This window comes from Leptosomus discolor, chromosome 12 (genome assembly GCF_034619465.1).
Source record: "Leptosomus discolor isolate bLepDis1 chromosome 12, bLepDis1.hap2, whole genome shotgun sequence".
In the NCBI taxonomy this organism is placed as follows: Eukaryota; Metazoa; Chordata; class Aves; order Leptosomiformes; family Leptosomidae; genus Leptosomus; species Leptosomus discolor.
This window is the reverse complement of record NC_141402.1, coordinates 2,225,329-2,244,668: the sequence shown is the minus strand read 5'-3', so window position 1 is coordinate 2,244,668 and position 19,340 is coordinate 2,225,329. Positions and strand designations below refer to the sequence as shown.

Here is a 19,340-nt window from a genome sequence, read left to right as displayed (position 1 = left end):
TGTCACAAGAAATACCTGTGATAAACCTCCGTTTGCTACCAAAAACACTGTCACTTAATTCCCTGGTGAAATCAGGGAGTAGCCAGCTACAGGAGGGGCAGATCGATGAAGCAACTCATCCAAACCCCAGTCCCTCAGGGCACACGCAGTGGCAAGAGAAGCACAGAGCACCACGCCAGCCAAACTTGCTTTTTCTCTTGTCTACCGAGCACACACACCCCAACCAACCCAACCCTAGAACTGCAATCAGACCTTTACAAAGGTTAATAGCAAATGTTTATTTTCCTTTATTAAAGAGCAGGGTGCAACCATCCCGCTGTTAACGGAGTGACTTCATTTACAATTGCTCTTTGTTTTAAAGGTAAGACAACCTTAGACAATTCATTTCTCCAATTCCTTTCATCTCAAAGTGCTTTACAAAGTGACACTGGGGAAAAAAAAAACCAAACAAAAACGATCCCACAAACCAAAACATCTCCTACATAGAGAGATCATCTCATTCCCAGTGCTGCAACGCAGCCACGTCTGTTGTGCAATGTAGCAGCTAACGGCACAGGATGACATGTAGAGATCAAAAGGTCAGGGGGAACAGATACAAGGAGAAACTGCCAGGGATAGCATTTATCTGAGCTGAAATCTGCAGCTGGGGAGAGATTATTTCTATTTTCTCCTCTTGAAAAGCTGATGTCAAATTGCCACGAGTCTACAGACACCACCAAAAGACATGCAGGTTTATCACTAGCTCAAGACCCAGCCCAGCTTTTACTCAAAGACATATTTTCCAGGCATTTACTCCACATTTGAAACACATTTCTTTGGTGAGGAGCAGCAGATGCATGCACTCATCTAGCTAAGGTGAGCGGCACGAGTTGGGGCACTCAGCCAGAACCGGGGTGTGAACAACGTGGACTTGCAGGTCAGCCCTTTCTGAGGTGAAAGAGGTGGATTCAAAGCTAGTTTGCATCGTCAGGAATGTGTTCTCCCAGCTCTGGGATAACGACTCATGTTTCACATCGCTACTAACCCCTGGCAAACAATACCTATGCCAGTACACCTACAGGGAAAGGAGGCCCCTGAGGAGCAACTCAGCATCATTCTCCAAGTGTGCTCAGTGACAGGAAAGCTTGTGCTCATGGGGGGCTGCCACAGAAGGTTCAGATCTGCTGTGAAACTGTCCTTGTATTAGGTTCCAAACAAACCCCGTTTGTCTTCCCCACCTATTCCTCCTTCTCCTGGATAAATACCAGAGCAGCTCAGGTCATTTTCTTCCACTGAAGATACAGAGTTCCTACTGTAGCATCTCACAGGAGAGGATGAAACTTAACGGAGCTGAGGATGGTGATCTGGTTCTGGGCACCAAGTTGCTAAGACGGGAGTTGGGATGATGGCAGGAGGACAGGGTGACATGCCAGTCAAGAGTACAGAAACACAGATGAAACCTCCGCGGGTGGTGGTGGCTGAGCCGATTCCAGTCACTGAAAAAAAGGCTAAATTGGCTACAAAACACTGTCATGGCTTTAACACATTTCTGTACGGACGAGCCTGGGCCTGAGCTCAAGCTATAGCTAGCGACATCCTTCCCTGCACATTTTAAGGCATACAGGAACCACAGCCCCATCCCTCGCACGTGCACACAAAGATGTCTCAGGTTTCCTCACTGGGGACGGCAGGCCAGGAGAAGCTGGGTTTCCCAGGGGACATGCATCTCTAGGTCTGATGTAATACCTGGGGAAGAAATCTGTGTGTCCAGCCTGGGTGTGCTCCTTCTGGAGACCAAGAACCCGTCTGGGACCACAGTTTCTATCCAAGCAACAGGGCCAGTACTGCCCAAAGCTACCCGAGAGCAGGAACAGCTCAAAGGCGTCCATCTGGGGGCTGAGGTTTGTATCCAAGAGCACCACGGGGGACTTCTGCACCAAGGATTATCACGGGGCACCACCCGTCAAGGTCCACATCTGCCTGTGACAACTCCAGCAGCTTCTCTACACCAGGAGAAACCATCCCGCGCCGACTGCAGCCAAGCTGGGGCCAGCTGCGAGTTATGCGACTTCCCGGCTCGCTTTCTTCTGCCGAAGGCCCCAGGTGCTCAGCTCCAGCCTCTGCTCCGGCTGTTCCCTCAGCCTGGATTACCCCGTGCCAAATTGCAAGCTAAAACCAGAAACAAACCCCTCTTTGTGACTCAGTTGGCAGGAAGCTCCTCTTGCAGGCTCCTTTAAAAGGAACAAGGAAGTACTTGGAAGGAGGCTGTTCACGGCTCTCCGTAAGATTATTGCGTGCTGCTGGCATCTGCAGGGCCATTAGGGGAGTAAGTGGTCAGCAGGACCCAGGTGTAGGGCTGGGCACAGCACCCTCCACCCCAAAAAAACGCGTGGAAGAGATGGACAGACAGCCAGCATCTGTCCTGAGAGACTTGCTTACAAAGAAGGTCCAGGACTCCTGCCTTGCACAGGGCTGGCCTCAGACTATGCCAAAGCAGACTGCATATAAAAACAAAAGTTTTTTTAAAAAAAAATGGATATACACTGCATATAGGAGATTCCCTCCCTATAGAGGACAGTCTCTAGACGGCCACCCCCGAGCAGCCAGGGCCAGCCCAGCTCTGAGGGGTCGCTTGGCAGCTGCCTCCCGGTCACAGTTGGAGACGTGAGACAGCTGAACGTAGAACTTGTGCTTCTCGCTCCTTGATCAGCTCCAGGCAGCGGGAGGGCGAGGAGGGAGTAAGGCCCACTGCAGGAGAGGCACTGCGTTCGTCTGTTGGACAAGCTGTTCACTCAGGAGCAGTTTCCTTCCGTGCTCAGGTCTCTGCTTACATCTCACTGGGATAAAACCCAAGTTTGGCCAGAGACATCTCCCTCCGGAGCCGCATGACCTCCCAGTACATCAGCTCCACTGCACAGCAAAAAGGGGGTAGGGAAGAGGAGGAGGGAAAAAAAAAAAAAACACACAACACCAAAAACAATGAAAAATCAGTAAGTGAAGCATAGCTGGACACCACGTCATGTTCTGCTGCGCTCTCAGTGCAGCCCAGCCAGGCTCACCCCCAAAGTGAGGGAAGCAGACATGCTGGAGGGTCCAGCAGGAGAGGCCCATCAGGTTTACCCCTTACCAGCTCCACCCCGGGGCAAAGCTCCCAACAAGCTGAGGAGCAAGGAATGGGTGCATCTAGTCCTCCCGCCTCTCTTGGCCCGTTTAACTGTTCCTCAAAGACACAGGGAGTTCAGGGTACCCCAAGCTGCCCCTGTTCCTGTCACACCGAACAGGACCTCTTAATTCCACCCCAGAAGGCAGCCCCACCACAGCCAGCTGCTATCCCCCTCTTACCATCCTGCCTCACCAAGCCCTGCTGGATATAGCGAATGTATGTGAAGAAGTTGCACACCGCTGTGATCTGAGGGAGAGAGGAGAAAAAAAAAAAATAGTGTCAGCTACAGAACAGCTTTGCCTGTCAAGAGGCCTGCACAGCACCCAGCTCTCAGTGTTCAGCATCGGAGAAATAGTACCACATGCCACCAGACAGAAAGAGATAGGAAGAAAACTGGTGTAAAAAAAGAAATAAATAAAAATTCTGGGCATCCACAATCCCATCCCAAGGTATTACATGTCCGTGAGAGACACTGTAAAACAACTCCAATCTACTGCAGATTCGAGACACAAGTAATCACTACGTAACGTGGCAGCAAAGTCCATGATCTTCCTTCAAAGAGCACTGTTCTCCAACGGAATGAAAATGTTTGGAGCTCAAGGTTTGTGCAGAAAGCGTGTGGGCAGGGGGGGAAGGGCATTCCTGGCACATTAGAGTACTTTGGTGCAAGTGATGAAAATTAGTCAACTTCAGTCCATGCACAAACCCAACTTTTTGTCTCAGAAACAGTCACATGCTGCAGGATCAGCTCTTCTGCTACGCAGCTTGGGAAAGAATAAACTTATATGGCAACATTAACAAATCATTCACCTTCTCCCTTCCCGCCAAAGAAAGGGCAGCTTGTTCTCATAACCGTTTGAGTCACTGATCTGTACTGGGACAGGAACAAGTGCCAGCGTTTAAAGAGCAGAAAATTACTGTGTTTACAAAGGAGAATTAAAAAATAATAATAAAGCAAAACAATCAAAGCCCTGTACTGAAGCAAACCATGGAAAGCAAACACACTGAAGACAAGTCTCTGAGGAAACATAAGGCAGAGCACCAGAGCACGAGGCAGGGCTGGAGGCCTGCTCCCTAGTCACCCACCAAGAGCCACCTCGACTTCAGGAACAAAACTCAAGCCCCACAGGTCTCTCTCAGTTTGAGGGCTGACCCAAGAGCTCCCTCATCTCAAGGCCTGGAACAATTTTGGAAGGTCAAGGCACACTGAGAAGGTGGAAGACTCACCCTGGCCCTGCAGGATGGTGAAATGTAGTAGTAATTCCCAGAATCCCCTAGCATGATGCGGTGCTTGCAGGTCCTGGGGAGGCCACTCAGAGCACATTTCCTACAGGCAAAGAAAAAAAAACCAAAACCACTTCAGCAATGTAGCGGTGCAGCAGAGCACAGCAATTCAACAGCCTCAAGACTGTCCCCCAGAGGTGGAAGTGGGAGCTCAGAAGCCAGACCTGTGTCAGTCAGCATGAAGAAGAGAAAAACCCATGGCTGATACGAGCCTTTTCCTCCTAGAAAGATTCCATAAATGGCAAGTTTAGGAGACCTTAAGCTAAGTATCTGGAACCATGAATTAGTCCACGCCCAAGCAAACCAAGGCTGTACCTTTTCCCTGGCAGACAGCCCAAGAAAAAAAAACATAAAACCAAACACAGAAAATATTAAAGAGGTGAGGCTGGAGCAGAGTGTAACCAATGTCTTCTGGTCTCTGCACATCTCCTCCATGTTCCAGGCAAGGCTTTTACTGAAGGAGCTCTGCTCAGGTGTATCAGCTTTCCTGATGGAATGCAAACATGCTCAGCTCCCAGGGAAATCACCAAAAGACGTTATCTTTTGGTGCAGGATGCCTCTATTTTCTTGCCATTTCCTTCTGTTATTTGGAAGAGGAATATGGTTCCCAGCACCAGCCAGTTGCCCTTCATCAACACTTCCCCGGTGGCTTAGTGCCTGCATGGTGGGAAGAGGGGCATCATTCCCCAAATGCAAAAAAAAATCGCTCTGTGAGCCATGGAAGATCACAAAAGAAAGCAGCAGATGTTTCAGAGAGCTTCTGAGCAGGTCTCTGTGCCTGCCTTCTACTGCTATCAAGGCAAATATTGGCCAAGACTGGAAGCATGGGCCGTAAGTAGCAACGAGAAGTAAACATTGACCAAATATTAACACAACTTAAGGAAATTAAATCCTCAGAAGGTGCAGGATGACTGATAATACTTTTGTAAACAAGATACCTTTAAGAGGCCCCAAATTTGACCCTTGCAGCACACTGAGGGGGGAAAAAAAAAAAAAAGAAGAAAGAAAGAATCCTGCTGGTCACTCCTGGCTGGGTTGGTGCCACGTGGTGTAACCCCGGCTATCACAACCGTAGCTAGAAGTAACCTAAGCTGCAGCATTTGGACCCCTGCCCTTCAGCACTCTACAGAGCCCAGGGCATTTTGGTGGACATGCCATGGTGAAAGCCAGTTGTCCCCAGCACCTCCTGGCCAGCTGATGCCGTACAGGCAGCGTCACATAGTGGCCAACTCAGTCCCTGCCTCTCTAGACTCCTCAAACGGTTGCACTGAGGTCTGTACGTAGGGTACAGGCAAGTAGATCTGGTAGGTCCCAGCTTGGGCAGGAACCCCAGCTTTCTCCTTTCTGGTCCACACCATGTCCAAAGGGCCACAAAGATCAGCAGTTTGCACTTGGGGAACAAATTCCTTTCAGGTCCTTTATTGCCAATAGCAAGCTGCCTTACCATCCTGTCTGGGTGGAGATTAAACAAGGTTAAAAAGTTAGCTTAGCTCAGCTCTAGCCTCAACACTGCTAAACTGCACTAAGTTAGTAACTTGTTAATGGATTAGAGGTCTTTGATCACTGACTGAAAAATAAATACTTCACTTACGTTACAATTTGTGACCGGAACCCACTGTGAAGACACAAACAAAAAGAAAAATCAAAAGGAAACCGATAAGGATAAACACAGGATGGGCTGTTCTTGGAACAGGCCTGACACATACGCATGGAACAATTTGCCTAGAGATGACAGAAAACGCAGAAGAGAGGGGTAGGAAACCTTCACGTGAGCAGCATTTACTGTTACAGGAACACCTTTACTTAGAAGGTGCTCTGCTTGAAGGTAAGGGAGGGAAGAACGAAGAGAGAGAGCCCTGACTGAACTTCAATTCAATAGCTGAATGAAATCTCCCATCTTTGTCTGGAATACCATATCACTCCTGCTAGCGTTCCTCTTCTTTGAGGCCACCTCAAGTTGTCCATCACATCAGATACAGTCACACAAGCTCTGGAGCAGCCACAGCCCCAGTTCTGATGGCAAGGTGACAGCACCAGGTGGGGAAGATGGTATGTGGCAAGAGGAGCTCTCTCCTGACCTAGGCTCAAACCTACCCGGTGCACCAGCAAGGCCAACTCAAACTTCACAAGATGCAAGAACATAAGATAATGCAGCTCTGACTTCCACCCTGGGTTATGCACAAACACACCTTCAGAGAACACGAAGCAAGTTGCTACCTTAAGAGGAAAAAAACCCAAGCCCTCTCCCCCAAGCCAAGGGCACAATCAGGTTATCCCCCAGAACAGGCAGCCAGAGGACATCAGCTGAGCTGAGCTAATTCCCCTTCTCACCTAGAGCTGAGCTGAACTACCACTGGTCAGAGGCTAGGAGAAGACCCAGCTGAGCCCTTTGAACTGTTCAACTCCACTGACTGAGCAAGGCCTGGCCAAACTCCACGAGATGCTACAAAAAGGCCAGGAGCAAGGAGAGGACAAGAGAGCACAAGCACAGTTCCTTACTTTGGTCCACCACGCTCTTCTGCTGACACCTTCACCACAGGCAATGTCTGGGAAGCAACTGGCTCAATGGTGAGTGTGTTCTGCTCCACAGCCACTCGCACCAGCTCCGACAGCTGTGGCAAAGAGAAACGAGGGCGGGTAGGAACGGGCAAAGGCCACCTCCACAAAGGTGCTGCCAGCCTGGGAGGTTTTTGTCCTCCTTTCCCAGCACTCACCTCCTGCTTAGTGAAGTCCAGACAAGGTCCTACATCTTCTCGATAAATTCTGTCCAGGAAAGAGCAGGATTTATCCAAAGTTGGAGATTCCTTCCAGGCCTGGAACTCAGCAAATAAAATGGAGTCGACCTGCAACAAGTGTCCAAGAGGAGCAGGAAGAGGGAAGGTGGGTTGAGGGTGAGATACCGTATCAGAAGGTATCTGTTACTACACAGGTAAGAACTATGAAACATCTGCTTTGGCATCTAGAAAGGCTGAGACATCACAGAAGTGTCTGAGGGAAGCTGGCTTGCTCCAAGGATCTTTCATCTCCCAGCTCTCAGCAGTTCTGTGCCAGACTGACACAGCCACCCTGGGCTTATTCGGCCAGAAACCTGCAGGCACCTCTCTATCCCATCTTCCTCCAGGGCAGGGCAGCACCTCTGCTGCAGGAAAGCTACCACACAACCACGGAACAGACCAAGTGCCCACTCAGCCCACGGCAGGAATGGCGAGAGCAGCTGAACGGCAAAGCACAGTGGCAACGGCACCCAGGACACAGGAGGCAGAACCCTTTTGTGAGGGAAGAATTACTGCAGAAAAGGATGAGTTGGAAAAAGCTATGAGTGATCAGCCATCAGCAGGACTACATTCAGCGAGCCCAAGTATGAGCTCACAGGGTATGCCAGCCCTTTACAGACCCCTCCTAGCCCAGAACACTGGTGTCTGGGGAGTCGCAGAAGTAATGGGAACACTGGGCAGGCGCCCAGGCTTGCGGAGGCAAGCTGAGTGTAGGGAAGGAGCTCTCTCCAAGGGAAGTCAGAGTAGGAACAGCTTTCTCCATTCTAACATCTGCTCGTTGTGGGCCCACAAGCATTATCACTGCTCAGCAGAAAGGGACCCAGCTCGCTCCCATCCCCTGAGCCAGCAGGAACGTTGCTCTCTCCATCCCTGTCTGGCTGAAAATACTTCAGTCCTGGAGACTCGCTGGGACCTGACATTTAAACCCCAGACGGCTGACCAGCAGAATCACCAACCTCACTGACAGGGCATCTCCTTAAGGGGCCAGCAATTCCTGTTAAAGCTGCCGAAAGGAAAAACAAAACTAAAGAAACGCTGCTGAGCAACACAAAAGAATGCAAGCGAACCAAGCTGACAAAGGTCGGGGTTCCAGCACACTCGCTCTGCGCTATGGAGACGGCTCACCTGGGACCAGGAGACAGCTTCAGAGCCACAAGATGGAAAAGCAAATTGAGGGAAAAAAAAAAAAAAAAGGCAAAAAGAAACCAACCAACCAACCAAGGAAGTCAGCATAAAAGGAAGCTAGAACTGAAAGGCTGGAAGCACGAGAGGTAGAGGGGTCCCACCCGTCCCCAATGCTGTCCAGAACGGTTACCTGTCGCAAGGATGAGGAAGCATCTGCCCCCAAGGCCTGCCAGCCTGGTTCATAGGTGATGTGGAGAGCCTTCCCAGGGATGATACAAAGGAGCAGAGAGAGGAGAGCGGGTAACCCAGACTTTGAGGACAGAGGAAAAGACAGACAGCGAAGGAAAAGGTTTAGAGAGACAAGCGAGAAAGGGAGGTAAAAAACATGAGACAAACCAGAAGATACAAAGAAAGGCTCAAGTCCTCCCTTCCAGGGAACTGCTCGAGAGACCACAGGGCCACAAGGCACACCTTATCACTCCAGCGTGAGGTGCAAAAAGAGAACAGGAATTCTGTCATTTTTAGGCCCAAATTTAAGATGGGGCACGTTGCTTCGTAGAGCACCAAGCACCAACTCTCTGAACGCCAGGTTCCCTCTTAACACCTCTTGCATAGGCCGTGAAGGCATGTGAGAGACAGAAATGAACAAGTTAACAATAAAACACCCCGCCCTTGATACGTAAAATTACTAGTCCCTGTGGAAGCTGTAGCCCTGGGATTTTAAACCCCAGGACATCCGCACCATGTGGAGGTTGCCTACACGAAGAAATGACAGGTCCAAATCTTTAACAACCAAGTCACAAGAGCCAGCACTTCTCTAAAGATCATCAACACGAGCTTCGCTGAGACTGAACCAAGAACAGCAAAGTGAACTACCCAGCAGGCAAGAGTTATCTGTGCTTACTGTAGGCAGAGGGCAACTTCCTCAGGGTAGTCAGTGGCTCACCGAAGGGGGCTCTCGGTTTGGAGCTCCTCTGTTCTGACTGGAGGAATGGTTAGCACGGGGAGAGGTCACTGGACCTTAAAAATTAACTTTTCCTTCCTGGCCCTCAAAGCAGCACCTACCTGACTGCATTTGACTCCAACTTCCAGCATATCTAAACTGCTCCCTGCCTGAGCAAGAGAAACCAGGGCATCAGGCCTTCACAGTCACTGAACCAACTCTTCCCCTTTGGCTTGCTTTCTTTGTACCTCCCCGCCTGTGAACAGAGCTAAAAATCTTCATCTCTCTTTGCTGCTGCTGTCTCAGGTCCGTGGCTACAGCCAACGTTGCCTGAAGCATTTCACCCCAACGCCAGCAACAAGAGCACCGCGCAGAAGCTGACAAGACACATTCACTGACTCTGCTGCCAAAAGCAGACATTGCCAGCGTCACCAGCACAGTCCTGTTTGGTGAGAGCCTTCATTTCACAACCAGCCCTTCTGGATATGTTCTCACACAAGCCAAGTGACCAGGTGCCTCCGTGTTCCTTCAACAATTCTTCATGACAGAGGCTGCAGCTCCCAAAAAACAGGGAGACATATTCCCCCACCACATTCTCACCCATTTTCATTCTTCCTGACCATCTGCCATAAGCTGCCTCCTTTCTGCTCCCCAGGACAGCTGTGTACACATCTGGCTAGCGGAAAGTTCCCAGATGGAAAGGTCCTGCTAGCAGGGAGAAGCCTTACTTACACCCACGGTCGCAGCAGGCGGGGGGACTATCAAAGAATCACCAAAGGGAATGGAACACTGTTTGTCTGGAAGATTCACAAATGCTTTGTATGCCTCTCTGCCCAGTTCCTTCCAGTGAGGAAGGAATTAAATATAATTGATTGAATCTACGCTTTGCAAAGAAGAGGAAGAACAGTGACACGTCCAAGAACACGTGACGGAGACTACAACTTCATGGAGGTGTCCTGGTGTCTAATCCAAACTAGGCAGAGAGAAGAAACAACAGCAAATCACACCAGAACGGGTAGTGGACTCCACTGCCAAGATGCAGCAGAACTGGCTTCAGCTCAGCAACTCCCAACATATCCACTCTCAGCACTGGCAACTCCTGGATCTGTCCGTGTCCTCCAGGGACCCCTCAACTGCTTCCTCTAGCAGTTGTCCTGCCGCAGCCTTCAACATGCTTCCCAGAAGAGGAAATCTCCACAAATGGAAACCCTCCAGAGCCTGCCTCAGCACAAATTTAGGGAACAGGCCAGATTACTGCACAAACAGCTTTTCCCAACGCTGAAACCGCAGAGCCCTCCAGGAAGCCCGAGTCGGAAGCCGCGGCAGCTCCCCGAGCGCAGCGACAGCAGCGGCTCCGAGGCCGATGCAGGGAACGGCCCCTCACCCACCTCTTTGCACTCATGACTGACTGGCTCTGGAGTCACGTTCGGGCTGGCAGCTGAGACCACTGCGCTGCTGGTGCTCTTGTTTCGCCCATGGCCCTTCCTGAAGACAGTTTTAGAAGGGCTCTGGAGCTGAGGGTGCAGCTCCCGGTTCGGAGAGGAAGGGGTGGATGTGATCACCAGCGTCTTCAGAGCGGTCACCTCGGCCTGCAGCATGTCGATCTGAGGAGACAAGGCAAGAGTCAACAGCACTTTCAGCACCTGCTGAGCTCGAGCACTCCCCCCTCCAAACACTAAAGCCACAGGGAATTAGCGACAAGCCTTCTCCCCATTCACCCAAACGCCCACCATCACCCAGAATTTTAAACAGGGCTAAACAGCAGCTATTCGGGAACCCACCCCTCAGCTCCTCAGTCTGAGTGCATTTTGCCCCAGGCTCTTTTTAGACCAAACAACCCAGAAGAATCTTCTCTCTCCTCAAGAAGGAACCAGTTGAGCAGCCCTGTGATGCGGCCTTGTCAGGAAATTCCAACTCCCCAGCTGCCCGCTCTAACCATCCCCACAGCTGTATCGCTTCTCGGTGGTTCCCCTGGCATCCAGTTCTCAAAGGGCAGCTGGATCAGCAGCAGATTGCACAGATACCTTCCCCCCCCTCACTCAGCATCTGCTGGAGAGGGAACAGAGCAAATGCAGCATCTCAGAGAGACTGAGCTGCAGGCATTTTACTCTCCTCCGGGCTGGGCAGGGATGGCACCAACCTAGCACAGGGATCACGTCACACAGAGTGCAGTTCTCACCTTCCCCCGTGCTTCCCTCAGCTGTTTCTCTGACGCCGCCTGTTTCGTGTTGGCTTCTCTCACCATCTTGTGTGCTTCCTGGACCAGAGAGAATGTTAGTCTGTCTGTTGCAGTCTCAGCTCATAAAGCCACCAAAGCAGCCAAAGCTCTGACATACTGTACGCTCTGGGCAAACAAGCAGGGGGACAGACATCGCTGCCACGTCCGAGGGTTTTACCCTGTCAGCTGCGAAGAGCCTTCCCCCAGCATTTCCCAGAGAAGGCTCGCGGTGCCAGAGCCTGCAGTGCATCCCCCTTCTAGGAGTACAGTTGGCTAAATTAAAAGAGTTCAGCTGGCTGAGCCCAAGCTCATCTCTTGCACCGATATGGGCTGTTGTGAAGAAAGCTCGAAGCAAGGGCCTGCCCCTCCTCGCCCTTGGGAACTGCTTCAAAGCTGAGGCTTTAACACCAGCACCCACTTGTGCTCCACCACATCGGTGTCTGCCTCCAGCCCAACGTCCCTGTGACTCAGATCCCACTGGCTTGGCTTCCTGGCTTCACCTCAGGCCTGCATCGTCACTACGGACTTGCTGACTGATCACCGGGCTGTTTCCCGATCCTGATCGCTGTCTGTGGCACAGATCCTGATCCAGATTGCTGCTCCCCGTCTTGGCTCCTCACTGGTGACGTCACTGCTCTCGCCTGGCTTGTCACTGCACTTTGCTCCCACTTCCCTTGCGGAGCAGCCAGCCCTCGCTGCTCTGGGCATGGCTGCAACACCGCAGCAGCTGGAGCTCAGGTGGGGGACAAAGGGTCGAAGCTGGCTTAAAAGCATCTCCCACAAAGAAGAGAGGAGTGGTTTGAGTCCCAGCTGGGGCCTCCCCACAGCGCTGTCTGGAAGCAATCTGTCCCATCCAGGCCACCAAAGGAAGGGGACAGCCCTGAGCTACACTATCTCTAAGTTCACCCTGAGCCCAGGCAGCCAAATCTCCAAGAGGGGGATGTTCTCTTGGCCCTCACACTCAGCACCGGTCTGGGTTTCAAAGGTACAGATGGGCTCTGGCTTTCCTCACTGCCCAGTCAGGTCCAGACATTAGAGCTGCTGGTAAATGGGATTTTGCCAGGATAGAGCTTGGCAAGAATCAAGCTACAAAAAATAAAAGCCATCAGGCCTACTGAACGCTCACTGGAGCAGCGTTTATGAGGACATCCAGCTTGTTCCCACCCCGAGCAAGGGCCGATACAAGACAGGGAATCATTTCTATTACACAGCAGCTGCTCTCCAGACTACAGAGCAGGCACAGGAAAGGGACAGAGAGCTACACTTTGCTCCAGCTACAAGCACCCTCACGTCTTTTTTGCCACCAGATGTACAGACCCATAACTACTGTGCTTTTTATGCCACCCCACAACTGCTGGAAGGAGAAAGAAACGCATCCAAATGCTCCCCAGGAGCAAGTACAAACCCCCACTCCGAGGCTCTGCCTGCAGCGCTGCCCAGCTCTGCTTCTCCAAGTGGGAAAGAGCAACAGGGGAAAGGAGGAAACTGTGGGAGGAGATGGCTGGAAGTTCAGGGAAAGCCTGTCTTAAAGGATTTGGATGTAAGCTTAGCTGAAGAAATGATGGGAAAGGAAGAGGGTGGTACCTCAAACAGGCTAGCTGTTAACTCCTCCAGTTCCTGCTCCAGCTGTTCTCTGACTTTTGACAATCTCTCACATTCTTTGTCCTTCAGCTTCAGCTCCTGTTGAGGAAACGGAGAAGGACACACGAGCTCACAGCAGGCCCCAGGAGTGCTGATGCCTGCCTGCCCCCACCTGTCAATCACCACCTTTCCTTCCCACCACAGCACAGACCCCCAGCCCAAGACTCCTGTCACTAAACTCTGTACCAGGCTCCATGTCACACCAAGGCATCCCTCCACGAGTTGTGGCAGGCTTTTCAGGCTGGAATTGCTCATCTGCCAGGAGCAAGGAGGCTCCACAGGAAGCACTGCCTGCCCCGTGCTGCTTTCTGCAGCAGGTTTCCAGGACTAGTTTAGATGTTGGCACAGAGGCTTTGGGTCAACCTAGCAACTGATGTCCTGCTCCAAAGCACTTTATGGCCACCTCACTCAGTCTCTCTCCTCTTCTGCCTGCTCCAGACTGCAGCACAGCCACGTTCAGGCCCTGCTCCCCTCAGCATCATCTCTAGGAAAACCCCCACTGCTCAAATCTGGGCCACCATCCTCGGGTGTTCTCACAAACTCTGGGCCTTACCTTTTGTGCTTTGTGCAGCTCTTCCTTCAGGAATTCAGACCCTTTTTCACGGATCTCCACTGAAGAGCTGCGTAGACGTGACACATTGAGCTGCTCGGTGGACTGGGTTTCATCCACACCTCCAGCATCCTGGCATCCAGTCTCCGGCTCCTCCCTGCTGCCTTTGGATGGCATTAGTGGCTTCCAGTGGCCCACGGCTGGTTGCTTCTGGCTGTCTTCCTCAAAATTGGCCTGGCTGTGGGGTACCAGCACAGTGAAACTTTATATGGGGGCAATTCATTGCAAGACATTCACCTCCAGCCTCTCGCAGGCACTGAAGTGAGGCAGGGAGGGTGATGGTGTATGAAGAGGGCAGGGGTGGTTTTGAGGACCTGCTCTGCATCCAGCAGCAGCACCACCAGTTCCTTTACCCTGCCTGGAGGCACTGCCTCCTACTGAAGTGCTCTTCACCCTTTTGGCATGGGTTGCTTCCAGACCAGCAACAGAGGAGGAGATGATGGTCTAAAACAAAGGCTCTGGGGAAAATCTCCACTCCTATCCCGGGATCTTTAAGAATCACACCCAAGTCTAGTTTGAGATGCCCAGCCTGCACTCCTTTTAAGAAGGGCTGGTTTCTCAACAGTGAGTACTCCCTCACAAATAATTGTGGACACACAAACATGGTAGGCAAAGCAATGCTATTAGTAACTCCTACCCTTCTCAACCAGCATGTCCCAGCTACTACTAACTCAGGATAAAGCAGGAGAACTACAGACACCTGCTCCAGGGATCCCACTCTTGCCTGCTTTCAGAGAGAAACAGACTGCAGCAGCTTGTTTAGGACTGCAGTATACACACAGAAGACCTAAGCTGAGAGACACCGAGAGTAGCAAGAAAAAGCACGTACAGTTCTCCCACTCCCTGGCAATATCCAGACCCTAACCCCCTCCACTGCAAACCCAGCCTTCCTCTCCCTCCCACCCCTGCTTCAAAGGGGAAGGATCTATTTTTAACCCCCTGATTTCCCACCAAAGTCCTCCGCAGAGCTTTCTAAAACAGCGTGTTCCCATCGAGCTGAGACGAAGTCCTATTTTTTAGTTTCAGTGCTGGCAAGTAGAGATGTACTAGAAAGAGGAAACGAGAAGAGTCACCCAGGACACTGTTCCCCAGTGCTCAGCAGGACTTTGTCAACTGCCAACAGACCAACACAGACCCTGGAAGAAGCTGATGAATTCAGCAGGCTTTGCAGCAGCCGGGCCCTTACGGAAGGAAAATGTAGGCTCGAGTGCCTGCACGACAGGGCACTGCAATCGTAGTGTGGCCTAGAGCACGTGCATCACCCCTGCCTCACGCATGGAGCTGTCCTCATGCGGTCACTTGCCATCTGAAGTCAGCAGGAGCACGACCGAGCCTTGCACAGGTGGCACCTTTCTATCACGTCCAGCCACCCAGCAGGAGACACGCGCTGCGCCGCAGATTAACCTGCTGCCACTTATCTCAGGGTCACAAGCCTCGGCCGAGCTGTGGTGCTGCCCTCTGCCATGCACAGCACCCATCCCTCCTCCCACATGCTCCTTCTGGCTACTGCTTCTTGCCCACCACCTTCTCCTGCAGAGAAGCGACCACCTTCTTTCGGTTAGGCTCACTTTCCGTTCTTCCCTTTTCCCAATCTCTGTATTTTCCTCTCCTGGATTTGCCTTTCTGCCTGTATTCCAGCCAGGCCACACTCTTCCCCCTTGCTCTGACTCCAGCCCCATACTGCACGACAGATGGGGCTTATCTCCTCAGCCACGTGCAGCTCAGAAGAGCCCTGTTGTCCCTGCTCTCACCCCAACACAAAAGGCAGTCAAACCATGAGGCCCAACCACTGACAGGCCTTTCTAGGCTACGCCACCTGGCAACAGCGTGGTGCTACCAACCTTTTCTACTCAAACTGCCCCCGTCCTGCCCCCCAAAGCTGTCCACGAGCGACAGTTGTCCACAGTCACCTTTCAAAGAGGGAAGCAAGCTGCAGCTACCGGCCAGTTGAGCTCAGGTACCACAGGCAAGCAGGGGGAAAAGCGCACGTGGAAAACTCTGAAACCTTGGAAGACGAAGGGCACGAGATCATCTCTGATGCCGTGCCGCGCCAACGGGACAGTGTTTTGACTACAGAACGGGGGGGGGGGTGGGGGACACGCAGTCAGTATCACAGATTTTGCTGACCCCTCTGTTAAGCAAGAACAAGTCAAAGCACCAGAAGGAGGTCACACAGCAGTGCTAAGAAGGTAGGAAAGGACAGAAACTAACCAGTGTGCCATTGATTTCACCTAGTTTTACTGAACATTCACCAGGAAGGTCTAGCAAAGGAGGCTCTGGCGATACTACTAAACTTGGAAGCGTGGAAAATAACCTAAAAGGGTGCGTTGGGGAAAGGGCAAGAAAATAAAATTAGTTTTGGCCAGAGGAAAAAAGGACGACAGTGCCTCCAAGCAAAGATAATGAATCGTGAGTTATTCAGCACGCTGGGACTGCTTGATAAAAAGCAATATGCGCAAACACGGAGGGATACGCCTGACTGAGCGAGCCACGACCCACAGGAACTCCCAGGCTGGGCAGGCATCTACGGTTAGAGGGGCAAGAGAGTGCACAAGCGCGGACTACCCGGTGTTCAGAGTGGGCAGCTGCTGCTCCATCCAGTTAGGCTGCTCTGTTGGCACGTTTGGTTCATCAGAGGAAAGGCAGAGCTGCACAGAAGTAGTGAAACGATTTGAAAAGGTCAAGATCAGCTAACACGCCTCACTCACTTAAACAGTGACAACGCTAATGGGATGAGGAGGTCTCCAAAGGCTCCAAACACTAAGGAAGTGGAAGAATTGAGCAAGAGAATGACCCAAAGGAAGGAATTAAATCCATTACAGGAAGGTGGGGATGTAATGAGACCAATTCATCCCAGAGATCAGGGGAAGTTCTCTGCAATGGATTTGCCACAGAGCAGGAGAAGCATGCCAGACAGAGAGGTCTGTTCAACAGTTAAAGCATTTCTCAGGTGGCATAGTGGAAGACCTCTCTGCTGTGGAGTTTTGAGATCAGATGGGGTAAATTGCAGAGAACACACCTCTCCAGGTTCTCCTGCATTAAGAGAGGAAACACACCAGAAGGGCCCCAGCCACTTTGAGCACCTCCAGCTTCTGCAATCAGAAGGAAACAAAAACCAGAGCATAGAGGAAAAGCCAGATTCAAAACCAAGCAGCTAGTAAAAAAAAAAAAAAAAAAAAAAAAGATAAAGGAGCAGCAGAGAAAGAAACATTGCAACAGTCCACTAAACCACTAAGACAGCGAATCTAACCCATACATAACAGGAAGAAAAAACCAAGGTTGTTTCTTTATGACTCTCAAGTTCTCAGATGGAAGTTGTTTGTCTTGGGAGACAGGTATTCCAGTGTATTTCCACACACCATGGAAGAAAACTGGAGGAATGAAACAGTCCCACCCATACTCCATAATGGCAAGGGACCTAAAAACCTACCCTGAAAAACCATCCCATCCTCTGCGACAGAACAGCGCCTTCTCCACACCGTGCAAACAGAATCCTCACGAAAAGCCTTGGCTATGCTGGCTTCTGCCCAGCCAACCCCCAATCTCCAGTGTTCAGCTGGGGCTTTGAAATACAATCCCCCCCCCCCCCCCCCAAGAGACTAAAGGACCACCACGTACACTCACACTCCCTTGCCATCACTGGTCTGACTGGTGGCTATCTTCCTCAGAAAAATGTATCATATCCTGAAGGTCCCATGCTGAGATAAGAAATGCAAACTCAAACAAAAAAAAACCAACCAACCCAAACCCCACAACCTTCTAAAGTTGGATTCTGTAGAAAAAGCAAAAAAATGTGCAGGATCCGCACTTTTTCCAGCGGGCCCCACATGTTTCCTGCAGTGCTGATCTGACAGGGTTATTTCCCGTACAAACAGCCTGTGGGTCTCTCCAGGTTAAACTCTTGCCCTCAGGCTTACAAAGGGGACCTGACTTTGCCATCCTGATCGGGACAGAAGCCTGACCGCTGCCCTTCTGCACTGCCACGAAGCAGCATCAGTCCACAGCTCCCTCGGTGACGTGCCTCTCGTTTGGGCAAAGCATATGGTGGCGTTTTATTAAAGCCTAACAGGCAATTGCTATTTCTGACATTCGCCTCAGCAGACAGCAATCACCCTCAGGTCTGAGGGTTGCTGGTGGACGCGGGATCTCCTTATTCCCTCTCCTTACCTGACTTCCTTACCACTGCAAGCACCAACACACGCCTGCAGAGCCTTGAGACCGGCCTGAGCCTTCAGGCTCCTGGCTGTAAGGGCGCAAGGTGTTAACGACAGAACAAGCAAACCCCAAGGGAAACCCAAGGGGAAACTCAGCCCGGCCTCTCCCACCCAGACGCCCTTCTCCCCGCACCCACAGGCGGCCCGGCTCGGGGGCAGCCCCCTCCTCCTCACACCAGCCCCAACCCCTGCCTGCTCTTGGGGTGGAAGACCCGGGCCCATACATCCCGCCACCGGCCAGGCCAGGCCAGGCCAGGCCAGGCCCCACCGCTAACCGCTACCCCGCCGCCCTCAGCCTCCCCTCAGCCCGCAGGGCCGGCCTGCCGGACCTACCCCCGCGGCATGCTGGCTCCCGCCGCCGCCACTGCCGCTCCTCAGGGCGGAGGAACGCTCCTCACCGCCGCCGCCGCCGCCCCCCCCATGCCCGGAGCCGCTCCCGGCGCTGCGGCACCGCCTGAAGGACGCGCTCCCGCCGCCCGCTGCGGAGGGGGGGGGGGGGGGGGCGGGCGGCGGGGACACCACGTGATGCCGGCGCGGCTCGCGCGGCAGGGGGCGCGCCTGCGCGCTGCCGGGCCCCCCGGGGCCGTGCGGGGAATGGCGGCGGCGGCGACGGCGGCGGCGGGAGCCGTCGTGTCCCGGGAGCGGGAGGCCTCGGGGTGTGGGGCCGAGCTCGGTCCCTTCGCGGCCTGTAGGCCCCTTCGCGGCCTGTAGGCCGCTTTGGGACCGGCCCGGAGCCGCTGGGTGGGGTGGGCGGGGGGGGGGGCGCTAGGGCCGGTGTCCCGTCCCCTCAGCGGGTCGCCGGGTGTAAAGAAATGGTTTTTATTTCGCCTCAGGGTACTTTGTGTTTTCTTTAGGGCCGCGGCTGCCCGAGCTGGAGATCGCACCCGTCTTCAGCCATAAAACCAGGGACGTTGCCAGAGCTGGCAAAGTTTTGCCAGCCCTGTGAAAGGCCCAGGGGATGGACATCAGGGACACAAAGCGCTGAATTGATGTCCTGATTTGGGGCTCCTGGCTCGGGATGTCGGAGCTGTGCGCTGCTGGGGGGGAGCGAAAAGCCTTCCCGCAAAGCTGAGGTTGTGGAGAGACGCTCGCGTCGCGATGCTGGTTGTGGGGGAAGCGGTTGTGTGCGAGTGGGTGTCGCTATGATTTACAGCCTGCACAGCTGGAGGGACCCTGGGAGAAGGTGTGTGCTCAGGCAGGGATCCAGACTGGTACCAGAAGCTGGTAACATCCTTCTGCTTCCCGTAAACACATGGAATGTGCCCTCAGACTCGTGCTGAAACAGCCCTGTGGGCTCAGTGGGGAAGCCTGGGATGTAAAGGAGTGATAATATACAGGAGGATGAAAGTATGGAGGAAACCTGGCCGGGGGCAGAAAGGCCTGTGCTTG

The 19,340-nt window shown here is 52.6% G+C and overlaps 1 protein-coding gene across 2 annotated transcripts; it reads right to left on the bottom strand.

The window, feature by feature from the left end:
* Window positions 1-263: 263 nt before the first annotated feature.
* On the bottom strand, window positions 264-18,315 carry RAB3IL1 (RAB3A interacting protein like 1). 2 transcript variants are annotated; one of them, XM_086471943.1, is made up of 11 exons: window positions 18,285-18,315; window positions 13,681-13,915; window positions 13,071-13,166; window positions 11,448-11,525; window positions 10,657-10,872; window positions 7,141-7,269; window positions 6,926-7,038; window positions 6,018-6,041; window positions 4,370-4,469; window positions 3,322-3,388; window positions 264-2,889 (listed from the first exon to the last, which is right to left on the bottom strand). In XM_086471943.1, exons 1-11 carry the CDS (start codon window positions 18,293-18,295, stop codon window positions 2,807-2,809), a joined length of 1,152 nt encoding a protein of 383 aa, XP_086328069.1. In that variant the 5' UTR covers window positions 18,296-18,315; the 3' UTR covers window positions 264-2,806. The 2 variants fall into 2 exon arrangements, with proteins under 2 accessions (XP_086328069.1, XP_086328070.1); XM_086471944.1 differs by lacking the exon at window positions 6,018-6,041.
* Between the last annotated feature and the right edge of the window lie 1,025 nt (window positions 18,316-19,340).

Excerpts from the sequence above, each read along its gene's own strand:
- RAB3IL1 (XM_086471943.1), bottom strand. Across the intron at positions 13,167-13,680 it reads AGCTGCACAAAGCACAAAAG|GAGCTGAAGCTGAAGGACAA; the intron begins GTAAGGCCCAGA and ends TTTCCTCAACAG. Across the intron at positions 6,042-6,925 it reads GAAGAGCGTGGTGGACCAAA|TGGGTTCCGGTCACAAATTG; the intron begins GTAAGGAACTGT and ends GTGTCTTCACAG.